The 22960-nt window shown below is 34.4% G+C and overlaps 2 protein-coding genes across 10 annotated transcripts in view; one reads left to right on the top strand and one right to left on the bottom strand.

Moving 5' to 3' along the window:
- LOC148301369 (uncharacterized) overlaps nucleotides 1–11412 on the top strand; it is a 52315-nt gene extending 40903 nt beyond the window's left edge. For 5 of the 9 annotated variants that reach the window (XM_088273367.1, XM_088273368.1, XM_088273366.1 and 2 more), the window contains exons 13-15: nucleotides 627–761; nucleotides 1867–1989; nucleotides 10547–11024. In XM_088273367.1, the coding sequence (XP_088129493.1) occupies nucleotides 627–761; nucleotides 1867–1989; nucleotides 10547–10877 (589 nt within the window). In that variant the 3' untranslated portion in view covers nucleotides 10878–11024. Of the gene's footprint in view, nucleotides 1–626; nucleotides 762–1866; nucleotides 1990–7272; nucleotides 7348–10536 lie in introns of all 9 variants that reach the window. The other 4 variants (XM_088273372.1, XM_088273371.1, XM_088273373.1 and 1 more) reach the window with 4 other exon arrangements.
- Nucleotides 11413–14950: 3538 nt separating this feature from the next.
- On the bottom strand, nucleotides 14951–22445 carry LOC148301370 (V-type proton ATPase subunit e-like). Its single transcript, XM_088273380.1, has 4 exons — nucleotides 22232–22445; nucleotides 20022–20069; nucleotides 19283–19370; nucleotides 14951–16681 (listed from the first exon to the last, which is right to left on the bottom strand). Exons 1-4 carry the CDS (start codon nucleotides 22327–22329, stop codon nucleotides 16655–16657), a joined length of 261 nt encoding a protein of 86 aa, XP_088129506.1. The 5' UTR covers nucleotides 22330–22445; the 3' UTR covers nucleotides 14951–16654.
- Between the last annotated feature and the right edge of the window lie 515 nt (nucleotides 22446–22960).

The raw sequence follows: 22960 nt of genomic DNA on the forward strand, positions 1-22960 counted from the left end.
GACAACATGTTGAAATCTTTTGATGATAATGTGAACATATTGTGCTTCGTGCTGTGAAAAAATAACATTTTGGACTGTGAAAAATAAACTCGGACAACCATCGATACCACTATTATTAAAAACTTTAAACTCTCGTGTTGAGACATTAAAACCGCCATGTCGTGACCTTGAAAACCATCACGTTTCCTCTTCAAATCTCGACCCACCGCGGCTTTGAATTTCACCTCGATACATCGGTTTTGGAATTCGCCATACCTTAAAATTCGACAAATATTCGCCTAAAATTTGGCTATGTTGTGATCTTGAAATTGACGTGCTGCCACTTTGAAAACTGGCAAACGTTGACCTTGAAATTTGCAATGTTGCAACATTGAAAACTGGCAAACGTTGACCTTGAAATTTCTCATTTTGCAACTATGATTAATGGCCAATGTTACCTTTGAAATTTGTCATGTTGCAACTCTGAAAACTGGCCAATGTTGACCTTGTAATTTGCCATGTTGCAAATTTAAAAACCGACAACGGATGACCTTGAAAATTGCCATATTGGAACTCTGAAAACTGGCGAACGTTGACCTTGAAATTGGCCATGTTGTGACGTTGAAATTCACCATGTGGCCACGCAGTGAGGCGCAAGCAGCCCTGTCGGCGAGGGAGACGGCGGTCAGAGCCGAGGCGGCGAGACAAGCGGAGGCTGAAAAGAGGGAAGCCAGAGACACAATCGACCACCTTACCAAGAAGTGTGCTTGCCTCTCGAACCTGTAAGTGTATTTTTAAATATCAATATTTCATTTTTACTATATCAATCATAATATTTGTAAGTAGACTTTGTAGACTATAAACAGACTACATAGAGTATCATACTGAAAGAGATGTGCATTTCAGATGAATTTTTTGATAGTCGTCTCAAGCTTAGTTGGGCTATAACAACTGGTAATGCATCTAGTATATGACCTTTTATTTCCCTTCAGTTCATGATCTCCTATTTGCCTCCAGTACACAATCTCTTAGTAGCCTTCAGTGCGTGACCTCCTATTTCTCTTGAGTTCATAATCTCCTATTAGCCTTCAATATATGGCCTCCTATTAGCCTTCAGTATATGGTCTCCTATTAGCCTTCAGTTTATGATCTCTTATTTCTTTTAAGTTTATAATCTACTTTAAGCCTTCACTATATGGTCTCCTATAAGCCATCAGTATATGATCTCCTATTATCCTTCAATATATGATCTCTTATTTCTCTCGAGTTCATAATCTCCTATTAGCCTTCAGTATATGGCCTCCGTTTAGCCTTCAGTAGATGGTCTCCTATTAGCCTTCAGTTTATGATCTCCTATTTCTCTTAAGTTTATAATCTACTTTAAGCCTTCACTATAAGCCTTCCTATAAGCCTTCAGTATATGATCTCCTATTATCCTTCAATATATGATCTCTTATTTCTCTCGAGTTCATAATCTTCTATTAGCCTTCAGTACATGATCTTCTAGTCTTTAGTTCATGATCTCCTATTTGCCACCAGTACATGATCTCCCTTTTGACTTCATTGCGCGGTCTCCTATTTGCCTCTAGTACATGATCTCCAATTAGCTTTCAGCACATGATTATAAGCCTTTAGTTCATGATCTTCTATTAGCCTTCAGTATATGGTCTCCTATTAACCTTCAGTATATGGTCTCCTGTTAGCCTTCGGTATATGATCTCCTATTAGCCTTCAATATATAATCTCCAATAGCCTTCAGTATATGGTCTCCTATTAGCCTTCAGTTCATGATCTCCTAAAAGACTTCAATAGATGGTCTCCTATTACTCTTTATTGCATGATCTCCTATTTGCCTTCAATACTTGATTTCCTATTGGCGCATTCCAGGTTCGAAGACATGAGATCGCGTTGGCAGCAAGCCCCCGGCGAGGCAGCCCAGCTTCGCAGGGCTCTGCAGGACGAGAAGGCTCGCGCCCAGGCTCTCAGGAGACAGCTGGACGCCCTGTCACGGTAGGCCCTCATGTCTGTGCTTCCGCGGCCAGTACGCAACCTCCTGCGACGGGTTGTGAGCGTGTCACTAAATCATGTCATCCATGGGCAAGCCTGGGTTAGACTAGACCAGGATAGGTTAGGTAGTTGGCGTGTCACTATATTATGTCATCCATAGGTAAGCCTAGGTTAGGTTAGGTTACTAAGTCTGGGTGAGATGAAGAACAGGTTAGGTAGTGAGCTTGTCACTATATTATGTCATCCATTGGTAAGCCTAGGTTAGGTAAAGTTACTAAATAACGTCATTTATTTGTAAGTCTGGGTGAGATGAAGACCAGGTTAGGTAGTGAGCGTGTCACTATATTATGTCATCCATGGATAAACCTGGATTGGATGGGAACAGGATAAGCAGTGAATTTGTCACTTTAAACAACTCAAATTATGTCATCCATAGGTAAGCCTTGGGTACGGTGAAAACTAAATTAGGTTAGGTTAGGTACTGAGCTTGTCACTAAATTACGTCACCCATAGGTGGATTAGATGAAGGCCAAGTTAGGGAGTGAATTTGTCACTAAATTTTGTCATTGATTTGTAAGCCTAGAATATATGGTGACCTTTGGTAGTGAACTGGTCACTAGATTATGTCATTCATAGGTAAGCCTGGATTAAATTAGGACCAGGTTATGTAGTAAACTGGTCATTAAATTATGTCATTCATAGGTAAGCCTGGATTAAATTAACACCCGGTTAGGTAGTGAACTGGTCACTAAATTATATCATTCATAGGTAAGCCTGGATTAAATTAACACCCGGTTAGGTAGTGAACTGGTCACTAAATTATGTCATTCATAGGTAAGCCTAATTATGTTATATACATATAGGTAAGCTTAGATAAGATAAGATGAGACCAAGATTGGTTAGATAGTAAGCATGTCGCTAAATCATGGCATCTATAGGTAACCTTGGATAAGATTAAGGCCAGGTTAGGTAGTGAACCTGTCACTAAATGATAAATAATTGTAGTACGTTGTCATTCAAGATATAGTGTCTCCAGGATATATCTTTTTCTTCCTGGCTCTATCCCAACTTATCGCCTTTGCAGGCTGTTGGATTCAGCTCTCCTTGTAGTCCAGGTTGTAGGTCCTTCTATCATATACAACGTCACCTAGGTCATGCCATCGAATCATGTTATCTTTCTGCAGCATCCATGAATTATTTGATCTTCCTCTAGATGTCTTCCGAGGAAGATCCATGGCGATCGCCTGGTTTACAATATGAACAGGTTTTCTACGTCCTATGTGCCCATACCATCTCAATGGCCTTTCCTCTACCTTACTATTGATGCCTGTTACAGCCAGGCTTTCACGAATGCGTGAACTCTTTATTTTGTCCCTAAGGGACACTCCAGCTGACCATCTAAGCATTCGCATTTCAGCAGTTTCTAGTTGCCTAGAGTAGGTGTTGTACATCGTTCAGCATTCGGAGCCATAGAAGAGTGCGGGTCTGACAATATATATATATATATATATATATATATATATATATATATATATATATATATATATATATATATATATATATATATATATATATATATATATATATATATATATATATATATATATATATATATATATATATATATATATATATATATATATATATATATATATATATATATATATATATATATATATATATATATATATATATATATATATATATATATATATATATATATATATATATATATATATATATATATATATATATATATATATATATATATATATATATATATATATATATATATATATATATATATATATATATATATATATATATATATATATATATATATATATATATATATATATATATATATATATATATATATATATATATAAATGGGAAATTCATCATTATCATATTTTAACCATTAATTTCGAGTGATAATGCCTTGCAAACTGGTGAATTTGCTTCGAAACTGTGCAAAGATGCATCAGCTTTGCGTCATACTGTAATATTTTGTATATTAAAAGCATTGTTAACTTTGTGGTAATATAACACTCTCCTTACCATTCATAGTTCACAGAAAGTGAACGATGAATGATAAGGAGAGTGTAATATAACACTCTCCTTACCATTCATAGTTCACAGAAAGTGAACGATGAATGATAAGGAGAGTGTAATATTGTAATATAGTTTTCCATAGAGATTTTACAATAACGAGCTTATTTTAATTTCCACTCACTAAAAAGTAATATAAAAAATAAATATATATATAGTAATATTTCGATATCTCAACATAGATGAAGAAGAATATGCAAGTCTGGACAAATGTAAATACAGAGACTTTGTCATTGGCTGGTTTAGTGATCACCTTATACCCGTGTAATTTTGTACTACGAAATGAACTAGTAGTAACTTGGCCTTTGGTTTATTATATCACTAGGTAGCTCTAAGCAAATGACTGCTTTCAAGGAGAGACAAATATAAAATGTCCTTGCCAGACTATGCGGGTATACACACAATTGCGTCTATGTTGTTGTCACCACTGTGTCACCAACATACCAACATTACTTAAAAATAACATTTTCCATTATACCCATGATTAACAAACGCACTACTCAAATTTTCGGAACTCCTATATGTGTTGTTCAATCTCATAAAACAGTACATATGAGTTCACAACAGCCATCTATGGTTGGATTGAGAAAGATTTTACTAAGCGTAGACCCTTTAATAAAGATGTATGTAAAGTGATCACCTAACTAGCTTGTGACAGGTTATAAGCCCAGTAAATACCTAGACTTCTTCTTCATCTATGTTAAGATGCCAAAAATGTAAAAATGTCTCCTAAATGCGAGTGATTTTTATTTTTTAGCGTTACAATTACCTTTGTTGACTTCTCAAAATAGATGAAGAAGAACATGCTAGTCTGTGAATTTACATAGCTTCTATTGTAGGTTGGTTTAGTGATCACTTTACACACGTGCAACATTCATCATTCTACCCATGACAACCACACTACTAAAATTTTCTGAACTCCTCGATATTATGATCAATCTCGTGACACAGTTCATATGAGTTCACAACAGCCATCTATGGTTAGATTGACAAATCATTTATTCAGCAGAGATTTTTTTATTTGGATGTATGCATGTTCCAATCACCGATTTATTTACTGAAAATATGATTTTCAAGTCCATATTCTTCTTCATCTATGTTGAGATGTACATATATCTCCTTAATGGAGCCACTTAAATGTATGAATAATGATTTAGACACACTCAAAATGTGTGAATGTTATTTAAACATTTTTTTTAAATGTTAAATATGAAATAAAATCCTTTTTTTACGTTCTCCCTCTTTTTACGTTTTTTTTTGTTTGTTAAAATTTTTTTTTTTTTTTAAAAAGTAAGAAATTTCACAATATTTTTTTTCTTTTTAATTTATATATTAATAGTCTTCAAAAATAATTTTTATTATATTGTATTACATATGATTTCCACACATAGCAAACAAAAATTCAACAGAAAATTCATTACAATGCAACTAACTAACCTTTATACACTCATAATGTACCCAAAATATAGATCTTTCCTGTTGGATGTTGCAAGTTGGTGCATAGGGCACTGCGCGTTAAAAAAATGGAGGATAAATTATACTTTAGACTGGTATAATAAACACAGCTCATCAAAGGCCCAATATACTACAAACGCAACCTAAATTCCTTAAAATCCAGATAACATTTAAAGTAATTAATTTTTTTGCTTAAAACGCCGTTTTCGTATTGAAAAAATAAGTTTTTCTTCTAAATAATTCATGGTTTTGAAAAGTAAGAATGAAAGATAAAAAGTAAAAAAAAAAAAAACGCGAAGACACGTCTGGCCCCTCGTGCAGCCGATCGCTTAATGAATTGAATGTTGACTAGAAATCTCTGAGACATCGGCAGCGGGAGTTCCAATCTGCAAGTGTGTTTCTGGTCTAAGGTGTTTATTCGTTCACAATTTGAAAGTACATTTGGGCACTATATAAAAGTACATTTGGAGTCTTAAAAAATGCACATTTTTAGACATATTCAATGACATTAAGGGAACTTTTGGACTCACTGAATGGGATAAATTTAGACTTACATTTTAAGACTCACTGTGAGATATATTTCGACATAAAAAGAAGTATTTTTAAACCAATTAAGGAGAATTTGTGGACTCAATATTGGGTACATTTAGACATAATAAGGTATACATTGAAACATACATTTAGACTCATACGTTTAGACATTATAGAAAATCTAAAAATATTGGTTTTAATCTAATAATATATTATATAATAGGACTTTATTGAAACATACTAAGTGGTACTATTGGACTCACTACTACTCACTTCTGAACGGGAAAGGTATTTCTACCCATTCGGTCGATTGACGCTTAAGGACGGGAAGGGTATTTTTACCTTCTGCGCCGGCCTCATTCCAAAGCCAGACAATAAGGAATTATTTAATATTTTTCCATGACTATGTTCCAATGTCTTTGTTAAGGTCTTAACTATATGTTCATAACCATCAAATACTGTCGCCAGTGGTCCGCCGACGTAAAAAACAGCCATCCGAAATGTGTTAAAACGCAAAAAGGGTACATTTTTACACGACATTACTTTTTCAACAATCTGTTACTGCCCATTTGACTATTCACATCACTCACCATAGAGCGCTTGTGCGCTGCATGGAATTTTACTGTCCGGCAGTCCGGTTTTTTCAAATAAAAGCAACTAAGCCAGTTTAGCGTGATCACGCACGGGTCCAAAGAAAGACAGACTAAAGCACAAGCCAATCATCCGTTTTTTCAAGCTTACCAGACTGCCGGACGGTAAAATTCCGTGCTGTGCGAACGCGCTCATAGGGCGTTTGTGCACTACACGGAATATTACCGTCCGGCAATTCAGTTAACAAATAAAACGGATGATTGGCTTGTGCTTTTCATCTTTCATCATTTTTCTCCATCTTTCTTCGGATCGGCGATCTTGATGCGTGAACACGTTGCGTAAATTCGATCACGCTAAACGTAAATTCGATCACGCTAAACTGCCGAAGTCGCTTTTATATTTTAAAACCGGAATGCCGGACGGTAAAATTCCGTGAAGTGCACAAGTGCTCATAGACTCCGATACTGGATTTATTCGTCGCCTTTAAAAGCCAATACTGAAAGATCTATGTTCTGGTGGGAAAAAAATGTAAAAATATATTTATCAAAAGATAAAAATGCTTATTAATATTTTTCTCTGCGTAACCGCACCCAACAGCCCATTCGAACCACAGAAATTCCGTCTGTGAGACCCCCTCTCACCCAACACCGAATTCAAGAGCTGAAGATGTCAGTAAGTAATCAGAAACCGCTTGCTTCATGTAGAGACAGCTTGCCACCATGACTAACCGACCATCACGCCACTCCCCGAAGGAGTTGGCAGAGAGAATTGGAATCCACACTGTTCCATTCATGTAGGCAATCTTCACCTCATTCACATTAGTTAGTTTTCTTGAACAAAGCATTTGATCGTGCCGAGTTTTCCCAGATCTTTCTCTGTTTCTATTGCCAACAGTGTTTGACTCGTAAATTAGTTTTACTATTCTTTCTTTACTAATTGGTTCCACATGCCCAAACCATACCAAGCCGCCTTCCTTAGTTTGCTGGATAGTGCTCATCTCAGCCTTGCACCCTTTCCTTATATCACCATTGGAACATCTACCATACATGGTCTTGCCGCACTGAGAGATGGCATCCCGACTGCATCCAGTCTACTCTCATCCTTCCCAAACCATCCCAAGCCGCCTTCCTTAGTTTGCTGGATAGTGCTCATCTCAGCCTTGCACCCTTTCCTTATATCACCATTGGAACATCTACCATACATGGTCTTGCCGCACTGAGAGATGGCATCCCGACTGCATCCAGTCTACTCTCATCCTTCCCAAACCATCCCAAGCCGCCTTCCTTAGTTTGCTGGATAGTGCTCATCTCAGCCTTGCACCCTTTCCTTATATCACCATTGGAACATCTACCATACATGGTCTTGCCGCACTGAGAGATGGCATCCCGACTGCATCCAGTCTACTCCCATCCTTCCCAAACCATCCCAAGCCGCCTTCCTTAGTTTGCTGGATAGTGCTCATCTCAGCCTTGCACCCTTTCCTTATATCACCATTGGAACATCTACCATACATGGTCTTGCCGCACTGAGAGATGGCATTCCCCGGTCTTCCTCTGCTTCTATTGCCAACCACATTCACCCCGTAAATTCGTTGCACCGTTCTTTCTTCACTCATTAGATTCACAAACTCTAAAAAAAACAAATAACTATCACGCCGCTTCACTGTAGGAGTAGGCATAGAGAATAGAACGCCACACCACTCTTTGCAATCATTCTTCACCTCTTCCACATTCACGCATCTCCTCACACATACCCACCGATTATTCACACTCCTGACTTGACACACACATGCCCAAGTGTTTAATATACTTGATCAAAAATTACAAAAAATTGAGTATTAGACGGAGAAGAATATGGAAGTCAGGGTTTTCACAAGACTTATGACCTGTCGAAGGCTAATATAAAGTTTTTTCTAAAAATTGCGTCAAACCAACCATAGATGGCTCCCGTGAACTCCAACATGAAGCGTCATGAGATTTATGAAATGTGTTTGAGCAAATCCAAAATATCCAAAATATGAATAGTGTAATATTACACGTGTATAAAGTGATCACTTAAACTAGCTTATGACAGGTCGGAAGCCCCTTAAATACCCAGATTTCCATAAGATTCTTTATCTGTATTAAGTCGTCACTATAAAATGACTCCTAACTGGAGAAACCCAGATTTTGTGGACAAGGATTTGGACACACTTAGAATATGTGAATAAAAATGAATTTCATGAATAAAATACACTTTTTCCAATATGTACTTAGTCATATATCAAACTGATACATATCATTTCATTATAAATGTTTATATGCTGTAAATAAGTACCTTTGTATAAAATATTTAATAAAACAATGTTTTAAATTAACCGTGTTTTATATTAACTTGTCATGCCCGCTTAGTGTCATATTGCATTGTTTTTTGGCTAGAAACGCATCTAAACGCTCAAGATTACGATTTTATTGAGTTTAAACTAAAACTTTGTTCTAACAAGGTTTTTGGTTAAGATTATCAATTCACATTTAATCAAAAACTTTGTTTTATCTAATTTTATGTAAAGGAATCGTAGATCCATCGCAAGAATGAGTCAATACTAAGACATTTTAATTAAGTTTAAAGTAAAACTTGGTAATAACAAGGTTTTTGGTTAAGATCATCATAAATTTAATCAAAAACTTTTTTCTTCCTAATTTCATTTAAAGGAATCGTTGATCCATGGCAAGAATGAAACATTTAAAAAAATAATAACTTTGGTTTTAAAATAAAATATGGAACGTTGTTTAGTGCCTCGAAACAAGGTTTCTGAAAAATATCTTTGTATTTAAATTTAATAAAAAACGTTAAGTTGAGTGAAAAACCTTATTTAATTAAATATAATTAAAAACACAAAATAGTTGACCAAATGCAAGAATGAGATAATTCAGTTCAATTAATTGGTTGTAATATGATATAAAACATTGTTTAATTCCTCGCGAACAAGGTTTTTGATTAAGACCACTATCAACTCACATTTGTCCGCCTCCGTAGTGTAATGGTCAGCATGCTCGCCTACCGTTCTGGAGGTCCCGGGTTCGATTCCCAGGGGGGTTTAATAAATATAAGTGATTTTTTCACTCTAATATTTATTCAATATTACACTGGACTGGTACCTGAAGCGGAGGACTGATCACACTGATTCCTTCATGTGTAAACGATCAAGATAACACTGCGTTTATATGACGCAGTGCCCTATGCACCATTGGGGTGCGGATAAGGGTTTATTATTATTATTATTATTATTTTTATTATTATATATATATTTATAAATATATATATATATATATATATATATATATATATATATATATATATATATATATATATATATATATATATATATATATATATATATATATATATATATATATATATATATATATATATATATATATATATATATATATATATATATATATATATATATATATATATATATATATGTATATATATATATATATATATATATATATATATATATATATATATATATATATATATATATATATATATTATATATATATATATTATATATATATATATATATATATATATATATATATATATATATATATATATATATATATATATATATATATATATATATATATATATATATATATATATATATATATATATATATATTATATATATATATATATATATATATATATATATATATATATATATATATATATATATATATATATATATATATATATATATATATATATAAATATAATTATCTCATTCTTGCAAGATATTGTAAGTTTTTCCGTTGCCATTCAGTTACTAATTCATACATACAAATTTTCACGGGGTAAAATTTATATTGAGTGTTCATAAGGGCTCGCGGCGGTGAGGCAGGAAGCGCAGCTGCGGGGGGAGGTCCAACGGTAGAGGAAGAAGACGCGAAGAGTGCAGAGCCGGACGCGAAGAGTGCCCGGGCCGGGCGCCCGCCGCCGGCCCCCACGGCCGATCCGGCCCTGGATGAAGGTGTGGTGGAATGCGAAGAGGAGAACGGTGGCAACTTCTGGTCGAGGATCGGTCGAAAGCAAACGAGGAGACCGCCGAAGAGAGTTATTCTGAGCCCTCCCAGACAGACGGTCAATCTACCCCAAGTGACAGTGCCCGTCAGAATAAAGCAGTTCGATCCAAATCGGAAGAAACGCATATAAAGCCTATTGCAAAATTATGATAATGCATCGAAAAATGAAACGGGAACGTTTCGCCGTGATTAGCACCGTTTCGTAAGAAATAGCACCATTTCGTAAGAAATAGCCCCATTTCGTAAGAAATAGCACAGTTTCGAAAGAAATAGCACAGTTTCGTAAGAAATGGCCCCGTTCGCAGAAAACGATGATGATTCACAAAACTAAGAAGATATTCGCGTGAGTAATGCATTCGATCTTAGAACATAAGATTGCGTGTCTATTACCCAGTCGCGAGATTTTCAATACGTTTTAATTATTTATTTTTGTTGTTTTTAAAAGGGAGTCTTGTCTCGGAGTGCAAAAATAACTCTTTTTCGATGGACACGTTCAACAAATAAAGTCGGATCTGCGTATAACAAAATAAAATTATGACTCGTCATTTGCATTATATCAGGCCAGGAGTCAAGTCGAGGAGGAATAATCGGCGGGTGTGAGTGAGGAGATGCACGAATGTGGAAGAGGCAAAGATTGTTTGCAAAGATGGAGCGGTGTGGCGTTCTATGTCCTCTGCCTGCCCCCGCGGAGAAACGGCGTGATGGTTAATTATTAACATAATTATATTGTTATATCGTTCAATATATATAATTCATACTTTCCTTGAAAACTTTTTTTTAATCCAAAGCACACTTGATGGTGCATAGGGCACTGAATTTTTTATTTTTTCAATGTAAATTAAGATTAGTTGATTTAGAATTAGAACATGTAATACGACGTAAATGAAGGAGCTCAGGGAAAATGATATTACTGATAGATGGGAAAGAAAATGAAGGAGGAATTTTAGGCAGTAGGGAAATAGGAGAAATGCTTTGATAGTACTTGGGGGTACATGCAACTATAGCGTAGGTACTTCATATTCCTATAGTAGTGTGGATACGACTTTATCAGCTGGACGTGTCACCATAGTTTTTTTTTTTTTAACGTTTTGCTTAGAATTAATTAACGACAAAAATTTTTAATCTAGCCGTTTTTGGTACTAACCATATTATGGTTTAGTCTAGATGTATGGGCTTAAATTTCAAAATGATAAAAAAGTGGGTGGACGAATTTGTATTTTATAATAATAAAAATATATATACGCAAAAGTCATAAAAGGTAATGCTGTTCCTAAAGACGATGGATATTATAAAAAGGGCTTATAAATTTGTAGGTCACAGAACGAAGCCCATAAAAATGTAAATACCATTATTATATGTTCCCTTAGTAACTTGTAAATGAATAAAGTCAACATAGAATGAGTATTGTAAAGTAAAAATTAGTACAGTATCTTGTAATTGAAAACAGTAACTAGTCTGTGAACAATGAAAAGTGTAAATGAATACAGTTATTTGTAAATTAAAACAAAAACTTTTAAATGAATATTGCAAATTGTATCTGAATACAAGGAGTTGTATATCAATATATAATTTGTCTTGTAAATAAATACATAAACTTGTATGTGAATACAGTAAATTGTTAATAAAAACACTACCATGTAAATGAATAACGTAATTTGTAAATTAAAACAGTTACTAGTAAATGAGTATAAATTGATAAAAGTTGTAAATTAATACATTATTTTGTAAATAAATACAACTTGTAAATAATTACAATGATTTTTAAATAAATACAATAAATTGTATATGAACATAGTGACTTGTTAATGAGAACTGTAACTTGTTTATGAAAACAGATACATGAAAATGAGTCAAAGTAAATTTGTAAATAAATACAATTTTTGTAAATAAAACCGTTATTCGTAAATGAATACAATAATTTGTAAATAAATACAATAATTTATAAATAAATGCAATAAGTTATACATGAACACTGTAATTTACATCACACTGTATCGAGTGATCACTTAAACCAGACAATGTAAGCAAAATCTTCGCTCACATCCCAACATAGATGATATATCTCATGAAACGAAATATCTCTTGGCTGATTTAAGTGATCACTCTGTAACATTCACCGTCACTCCCCACGATTGATGACCCAAGTCTTCGAAAGTTTACCCAGATCGAGTAAAGGACGATAACAGCGATGGCCGGGACACTCTGGGTTGCACACCCGTTCTCGTATCAGCCGGCGTATGGCACTGCTCATTTGGTGAAATTGTGTGAATGAACTGCGTTGAGTATCGCTTGTGTTTAGAAAATGGTTTTCAAAAGATGCCTATAAACTAATTATGAGGAATATATGAGTACAGAATGTAAAAAAGAATTTTTTGACAATTTTGTTTGTTTTTTTATTGTATTTTGCCAAAAATGTTTAGTTTTTTTATACTTTTCTTTATAATAATATGTCCTCTGTATTAAAATAAACAAAATTTTAAAATATTTTCTTGTTTTCAATTTTTTTTTTAATTAAAAATTAAATAATACTTTATTTTTCCCAAATAAACCCAGAATTCCCAAAATTCACCATTCAACGCACTATAGCCACCAATAAGTATATGGAGTTGTTGATGTAACAGATGGAAGTGCGAGGCGTCTGTCGACCGATTCATCACAGGAATGGAATGCACAGCTCTTTTAGATACCTCGGAACCTCAATGAAACGCTGTTAAAATGATTACCATCTGTCTTTTGAACCCCCAAACTGTTAAAATCATTGGCGAGAGGTTTCTCTTTCATCCAAGAAAGTTAGAGAAGGTTATATAAGAATATATATATATATATATATATATATATATATATATATATATATATATATATATATATATATATATATATATATATATATATATATATATATATATATATATAGCACTGAATGCAGTCGAAATGCGATCTCTCAGAAGAATGTGTGACAAAACTATGTATGATAGATGTTCGAATAGTGAAATAAGGAAGGAATGCAAAGCCGAGACAAGCATTATGGATAAAATTAAGAAAGGTGTGTTGAGATGGTTTGGACATGTGGAACGAATGAGTGAGGAAAGAACGGTAAAACAAATTTATGAGGCGAATGTAATTGGAAAAACGAGCAGAGGAAGACCCGAAAAACTTGGCACTATCAAGTATGCCAAATACTTGAAAGTGGTCAGGTTAGGAGTCGAAACAAACGGCGGGTATGTATGAGGAGATGCATGAACGTGGAAGAGGCAAAGAATGTTTGCAAGGACAGAGTGGTGTGGCGTTCGATTCTCTCTGCCTACCCCTGCGGGGAAGCTTTGTGATGGTTAGTTAGTTAGTTAGTTTAAATTATATAAATATAGATTGTAGTAACGCAAGCGCAAACATTTTTTCTACTACAATTTGATACCTAATTCTAATAATGATCCGCTTAGGATCACACAAATAGTATGAAATTGAAGTAATCATGTAAATAATAAAACACAAATGTTTCACATTTATTTTTAAAAAAAATTATGTATATTAGTGAGAGAAAAAAACACATCTGTGGAACAATAATTTATTTTATAATCACAAAATAATATATACAATTTAACTTAAAATATTACGTTTCATTCAACGTACAAGACTACAATACAATACACATTCCCTGTACAGCAGAAGCCGGTTATAACGCGCATTCGGACATACCGCCATTCTTCTTTAAACCAATTTTTGTTTGGAGAAAAATTAATTTGTCAGCCGTAACAGGTGGAGGATGTAGTCCAAAATGTAATCAACCAAGATGTGTTATATGAAGAGGCGTCCGATGCTCCGACATATCAAAAAGCTTTGCAAAGATGAAAGACAGCCATCGGATGGTTAGAGGCACAAATAGAATTTTTTGTTTGCAAGAAGGCACACAAAAAAATATTTTCAAACAAAAAAATCGTCCAGAAACAAGAGATTTTCATTTATATTTTATTGACTCGAGATAGCTAAACTATATATATATATATATATATCTATATATATATATATATATATATATATATATAAATATATATATATATATATATATATATATATATATATATATATATATATATATATATATATATATATATATATATAAAGACAGAGTGGTGTGGCGTTCTATTCTCTCTGCCTACCCCTGCGGGGAAGCGGCGTGGTGGTTGGTTAGTTAGTTATTTTATCGTATTTTTAATTGCATAATACTAGTTCAGAATTTCAGATAAAACCGTTGTAAAAATAAAAAAAATATGTTCAAAAAATCTTCTATGCTCTCTCCTGTAAAGTGACGGATTTTGCAGATAGAGTACTTTACGTAGGGGCCGTCGAGATATGCCGCTCGCAAACACACGCTACAACTGTCTTCCGCCATACAGTGAAAATGTACTGACAAGGAATGACTATGGAAAAATTTTAACATTTTAAATTTTTTAATAATATCTATGACTGTATTCTTTATATTAATAACATCAAGTCAACAAAAAAATGTGTTTACAGTGTAAAACCGGAAATCAGAGCTGATTGAGGCTGTGGCCTTTTCGAATTTGGAAATTTGTAATACAGTTACACATAGCATTTTAACCTTTTAACCGCGTTAACTTTGTTCCTGAGAGACGCCCGTACGCGGCGGTATTTCGCCGTTTTTAAAATGATTACTTTTATCATGTATTTAGTTAAGAAACGATTTATTTTCCTAAACAAAATCCTATTCAGATTTCCAACATATACACATTTTTAAATATGTAAATTACACTGACGGGTACATCCTAAATTTTATTTGAAAAATAAACCTATTATGTACTGCAAGAAACCTAGGTAAAGCCAATATAGCGCATTTATATGCAATAGAGCCCCTCTGAACTGTCCTCGGCTGGTTGGCAACTCGGTAAAATGGAATTGTACCAACTGTCTGCAGTTACAATAAATAACTGACTTTTTTGTAAGCATATGAAGTGAAAAGCCTCTTGATGAGCATAGTGCGAATTTGCCAAATCATACAAAAAAGTGAAACGCTTCATTTTGTGCGAATTTAACCCGCAGTTAAAAGAAAAGAGGGGGAGAGTCCGTTCTACTCTCTCTGTAACATATGTGACATATAGTGTGTTGATATGTAACATATTAAACTAAAAAGCTCCATCCATCAAACTGAAGGCGTGTTGGGATGGTTTGGGCATGTGTAGCAAACGAGTGAAGAATGTCACACATCGCTCACACCTTTCAACAACGTTATATATCAAAAATCGTCAATTTTCAGTTGTGCGTGTTTTCGGAATGCCCAGAAAATGTACTATATCCCAGCAAAAGAGGCATATTTTTAACTTAATATTTACCCGCTACAGGGCAGAAAGTGTTGTTTTTGCATTTTGGAGAAAAGGTATTGTTTAGTTATTTTTTTAAATATACTAAACATTTTTCAAATGGAGAAAAAATATTCAGGTTTTACCTAAAAAGATCTGTTGCACAGTAAAAAGTTCTAAAAGTGGCTTGATATTTATTTTTAATACATTGTGATATATTTTTAAACTTTAAAAACGATCTCCTGAAAAATCAAGGTTTTTGATTTATGACGTTGTTGGAAGGAGTGAGCGATACGAAGCGAATGTAGTTGGAAATACAAGCAGAAGAAGACCGAGTTAAACTTAGCATGGTTACTTAAAATAATCGGGCGTGATCACGTTAGCAGCGGTTATAATCGACGCATATGTAATGTATGAGGAGACGCATGAACGTAGATCATTTGCAAAGACAGAGTGTTGCGCCGTTCCATCCTCTCTGCCTGCCTCTGCGGATCATTAGCACGTACCAGAGATGCAATATGAGAAAATAAGTATTGACGAGGAATTATAATATAACTATTACTAAAAAAATATGACAGAGAATGTTTTTTCCTTTTCAGTTTTCAGGCAGCAATGGAGAGTTCTGAAATGAGAAAAATATATATATTTATTTTATTTAAACTTCATGTACAGAAAATAAAAAGTACATTGGCGGGCTTATTGCTAAAAAGCAATATCTTCCAACCGACCAAAGACGGACTAGTGATATTGATCAAAACGTTTGATACCATATATAGCTGTTTGCAATCAGTGGGTAGATAGTACTTGAACATTTAAAAAAACATAAATTACAAATTGACATTTAAAAAGAAACATAAATTAACAAAAGACGATAATAAGGAGGGCAAAGGAAGAAGGGAGTTTAGGGAAGGAGGTAGAGGGAGGAGGTTTGATCGACAGTCAGGATTCTAATGACAGATAGTAATGTCTCAGACGTTTTTAAAAGTTTAAAAGTTTTTACGAAAACTGTAAAAAACCTTGGTGTCTCAATGGACCAACACTTAAGCTGGAATGAACAGATAACTGAAGTTAGTAAAAAATTTTACCGCACTCTCCACTCATTAAAAAGGTTACAAAATTTTCTTCCGCCCACTGCTAAAATAAATCTGTCACAATCTGTCCTCCTATCTTCTCTGTGTTATGCTAATATATGTTACCTTGACGCTAGCACGGAACTTATTAATTATTATTACTTATATTATTAGCTATGACGATCAAACTCTTCAAGTGACACTGTTCATTTGAACATACTGATCACATTATGTGAACAGTATGTTCCCTAGACACAATCGAAATAATTACGAAAATCCCTCTATATTTGACGAAAATGTACGCAATTTTGTGCACACTTATTGGTCCGCCTCCGTGGTGTAATGGTCAGCACGCTCGGCTACCGTTCTGGAGGTCCCGGGTTCGATTCCCAAGGGGGGTAAAATAAATATAAGTGATTTTTTCACTGTAATATTTATTCAATATTATTACCCTGGACTGGTACCTGAAGGGCTGATCACCTTTCCTTCATGTGTAAACGATCAAGATAACACTGCGTTTATATGACGCAGTGCCCTATGCATCATTGGGGTGCTGATAAGGGTTTTATTTTTTTATTATTATTATTGAAAGATTATTTTTTCCCTAAAATTCCTTCTCAACGTTGCGTAATACGTTAAAAAAATGCACAGCTGTAGAAAAGTATCCATTCCTGTAATTTATTTTATTATATTTCTCAGCACTTCTTCTCCATGTTATAATATTTTTATTTTTAAACCCTGATCCGCACCCCAATGGTGCATAGGGCACTGTATCATATAAGCGCAGTGTTATCTTGATCGTTTTACACATGAAGGAAAGGTGATCAGCCCTCCGCTTCGGGTACCAGTCCATGGTAGTATTGAATAAATATTGAAGTGAAAAAATAACTTGTATTTATTTTACCCCCCTCGGGAATCGAACCCGGGACCTCCAGAACGGTAGCCGAGCGTGCTGACCATTACACTACGGAGGCGGACATGTTATAATGGATAAATGTAAACGCTGTGTTTCACTCTCTCTCGCTGCTCGCTGATAGTGTGTGGAGGAGACGTGTATTGACCAGTGCTTACTATTTGTTATTTTATTATTATTATATGTTTAAGACTTTTTGTTTCTCTATTAGTGTATTCATTAGTGTATTTTTATATTAGATACTGTATATATGTATTATGTAAAGGCATTAGCCGTTCAATAAATAAATAAATAAATATTTCATCATCCACATACTAAAAAAATACTATTATGTAGCATCACTGGGTTTTTCCGTGCCGAGGGCACTTTTGAAAAAAGTATCTATTATATATATGAAGAAAAAAAAATTGTCCGCCTCCGTAGTGTAATGGTCAGCAAGCTGAGCTACCATTCTGGAGGTCCCGGGTTCGATTCCCAGGGGGGGGGATCAAATAAATATAGGTGATTTTTTCACTCAAATATTTATTCAATATTACCCTGGACTGGTACCTGAAGCGGAGGGCTGATCACCTTTCCTTCGTGTGTTGACGATCAAGATAACACTGCGTTTATATGATGCAGTGCCCTATGCACCGCTGGGGTGCGGGTAAGGGTTTTTAAATATGAAATAACTATGAAAGAAAATTGTTTATAACATGTATTCAAATACAACATGGCCAAATGAAGCAATGAAATTCTTCTTCATCTACAATGATTAAAAAAAAACACTTGTTTTTTACCACTTGAGTTTTATTATAGACTACATGTTTCAGAAGTTAAACTTCCATCATTCAGGTCTGCATAGTAACAGATACAGACAGATACAGGTATTGTTATTATACAGACCTGAATGATGGAAGTTTAACTGATACAGACAGATACAGGTATTGTTATTATACAGACCTGAATGATGGGACCCGGGACCTCCAGAACGGTAGCCGAGCATGCTGACCATTACACTACGGAAGCGGACGTAATAATAACAGGTCTTAATAATAACAGTTATTATTCAGACCTGAATGATGGAAGTTTAACTTCTGAAACATGTAGTCTATAATAAAACTCAAGTGGTAAAAAACAAGTGTTTTCTTTAATCATTGTAACATGTCCTACCACAAAGTTAATGCCGAAACAATAAATAAAATACTTCTTCATCTATGTTGAGATGATGAAAAAAAGATGGATGTGAAAGTTTCCTCACCCATTCCCTCGCCATCATGAGGAGAGTGTGGTTGTTGATCTTCGGCCCGATGAGCGGATTCATCTGGGACATGTAGCAACACAGCCAGCTGTAACCAAACACACAATATGTGATTTCAAATACTCTAAACATCACACATCACTCACTCCTTTCAAGAACGTCATAAATAATATTGATTGACTTGGCGTTTAATTTGTAGAACTCCATTTTAATTTATGTATTAATTTTAAATCAAACACAGTTTTTTTGAGTCTACTAAGTTGTATTTTATTAACAAAAAACACATAAAAAATTATACTGCGACAATTGTTTCGCCTTGTTAGGGCATTATCAAACGAATGTGAAGATCAAATGGACTACGGTCCTTATGTAGCTATACAATTCTAAGTGACAGTTTTAACACGTGCAGCAATAATTTATGGGAGACAACAGTAGCTAATGGGGGATGAAGGTATGTACCCTTATATTTATTTTCTGGGAAAGGAAGAATTTATTGATAGCCATATTTTATAAAATTAATATTTTAAAGCTTGATACAATTGTTGGTAATTTTATTTTCATATAAAAATTCTTAAAAATTCGAGGTTTCACTGTATACGGAAGAATACACAAATTGTGAGCCCGTATCTATTATATTTTATATTGATATTTTTCATTTTCGACTTGTAGTAAATACATATCGCCGGGAAGGGAAGGTTAAAGTCAATAAGGGTTAGAAAAACTAATCGTATGTACTCACAAGAGCCAACAGGTTGCAGCCGTTAACATCAGAATCACCTGAAGGACGCTGGAAAATAAAACAAACATATAATTTATATTTGAAGCACTAACTTTGTGATTTTCCATTTTATAATTAAAATGTAACTTTGTTTTAAAATCACTATGAATATTTAATTATAACTTAATTATAATGTCTACCGGTTTCGAAGCTACCCGCTTCTTTATCAAGTCTTTATAAAGAAGCGGTTAGCTTCGAAACCGGTAGACATTATAATTAAGTTATAATAAAATATTTATAGTGATTTTAAAACAAAGTTACATTTTAATTATAAAAAAAAATAATTGAATTTCAAAACACTAGTACGTAAAATTATTCACATATCGCTCACTCCTTTCAACAACGTCAAATATATCAAAAAACTTGAATTTCAGGAGAACGTTTTTAAAGTTTAAGAATATAATACAATGTATTAAAAGAAATCAAGCCACTTATTGAACTTTTTACTGTGCAACAGATCTTTTTAAGTAAAACCTGAATGTTTTTTCTCCATTGGAAAAATACTTTAAAAAAATAATTTAACAATACCTTTTCTTCAAAATGCCAAAACAACACTTTCTGCCCTGTAGCGGGTAAATATTAAGTTAAAGAAATGCCGCTTTTGCTGGGATATAGCACATTTTCTGGGCATTCGGAAAACATGCACAACTGAAAATTGACGATTTTTTATATTTGACGTTGTTGAAAGGAGTGAGCGATAAGTTTACTTAATCATCCTCTCAGCACCGAATTTCTTCAAACATTTCAGGCGGCTAATTTTATATCTATGGACCGCTGGCGATAGTCGAAAAAAAGGTCTTTTATTTATTTTAAATCACTATATCATGTCCGCCTCCGTAGTGCAATGGTCAGCACGCTCGGCTACCATTCTGGAGGTCCCGGATTTAATTCCCAGAGGGGGGCAAATAAATATAAGTGATTTTTTCACTAACTAACTAACCATCACGCCGCTTCTCCGCAGGGGTAGGCAGAGAGAATCGAACACCAAACCACTCAGTCTTTGCAAACATTCTTTGCCTCTTCTACATTCATGCATCTCCTCATACATACCCGACGATTATTACGACTCCTGACCCGGCCACTTTCAAGTATTTGACAAATCTGATTGTGCCAAGTTTTCCTCGGTCGTCCTCTGCTTCTTTTTCCAACTACATTCGCCTCATAAATTTGTTTAACCGTTCTTTCTTCACTCATACGCTCCACATGTCCAAACCATCTCAACACACCTTTCTTAATTTGATATTACAGTGATTTTTTCACTGTAATATTTATTCAATACTACCCTGGACTGGTACCTGAAGCGGAGGGCTGATCACCTTTCCTTCATGTGTAAACGATCAAGATAACACTGTGTTTATATGAAGCAGTGCCCTATGCACTATTGGGGTGCAGATAAGGGTTTTATTATATCATGGAAAATCAATATATTATACTTCCAAGTTTAAAATCCTTTGGGATGTTTTTCAGGGCAATATTAAGCTAGTAAGATATCAAATAGTCAATGATCACGTTTTTGTAAAACAATGCACTTTCTTCTGTATGACTACGATATATATATTAAGCAAAAAAATATAAATATATTTTACATGCGTCTATCAATTATAGTATACGTAATTCCTCATTATTATTCTCCGTCTTATTCCTCGTTACTGAGGGTTGTGACCCTTGTGGAAGCAATGACTCTTCTCCAGTTATCCCTTGACTGCGCTGCTTGTAGCGCTCCAATCACCGAGGTGCCTACTGCTGCCTTAATTCCATCGGTCCATCGTGTGGGGATCTTCCTCTCCCTCTCTTCCTCTCCAGGCTGCCCATCACAACCAGTTGTTCCAGGCTATCCTCGTTGGCACGCGCAACGTTCCAAAGAACTGGATAATCCTTCATGTACAGATATTGGCCAGAGTCAAGCCATCCAAGTGTAGTTCCTGGCGAATGGACTCGTTGGTGCATCTAGCTGTCCATGGATTTTTCCACGAACAGCGTGAATCCGTCGCGAATTTTTATCGCGAAAAAACCATATAATTCAGCGATAAGTCTATCAATTATAGCATAAGTAAGTCAAAAATATATTTATCTACTAAAACAAAGTGAGTTTATAGCTATATTATATAAAAAATATCAATTTTGCCAAAAATTCCCGAAGGCTTTTCTGACACAATTTCAATACAACTCACCCTCTGTTGGGTCCTTTCGGTAAAACAACGGGTATGACGATTCCGATCACGGCCCAGATCGCCGTCATGATTATTACAACAAGTGCTGAAGCGCCCATTTTTGTGGAAATGCGATCAAAATTGGTGATAAATTACTGGAGAATGAACGAAATATGGGCGAAACGTCAGGCGGTCTGAATTCCGTGCGCTCAAGTTGTCGTCCTGCGCTACTGTCACATGAGAAATGCAGTGCTTTCTGTATAAATCACAGTTCATAGTCTGAATCTGACGATGTCTTTTTTGGTGTTTTTTATAAACCGATTTACATTCACTTCTTAAAATGTTACACGTGTATTTTTCTAATTGAATTTTAACCAATTTTGTTTGAAAAACATACCATATTTAATACGAAACATCAAATTTCAACAATTAGGGTGGATTGTGTAAAAAAAATAGATTATATCTAATATATTTTCCAGAATAGGTTTCTTATACCAATGATTGAAGAAAATACGGGGAAACAATTTAAAAAGCATTTTTTTTTTAATTTTACGAATCAAACATGGACAAATGTTTTAAATACATACTTAAAAGTAGTCAGGTTAGAAATTTGAATAATCGGCGGGTGAATAAAAGGAGATACACGAATGTGGAAGAGGTAATGATTGTTTTCACAGGTGGGTTAGCTTGGCGTTCTACCCTCTCTGCCTACTCCTATTGTTGCAAACGCATGTTGTTCATATTGTTGCC

Source organism: Brachycentrus maculatus, unplaced genomic scaffold (assembly GCF_059751285.1).
Source record: "Brachycentrus maculatus isolate JH-2025_06_01 unplaced genomic scaffold, ASM5975128v1 h1tg000569l, whole genome shotgun sequence".
Classification (NCBI taxonomy): Eukaryota; Metazoa; Arthropoda; class Insecta; order Trichoptera; family Brachycentridae; genus Brachycentrus; species Brachycentrus maculatus.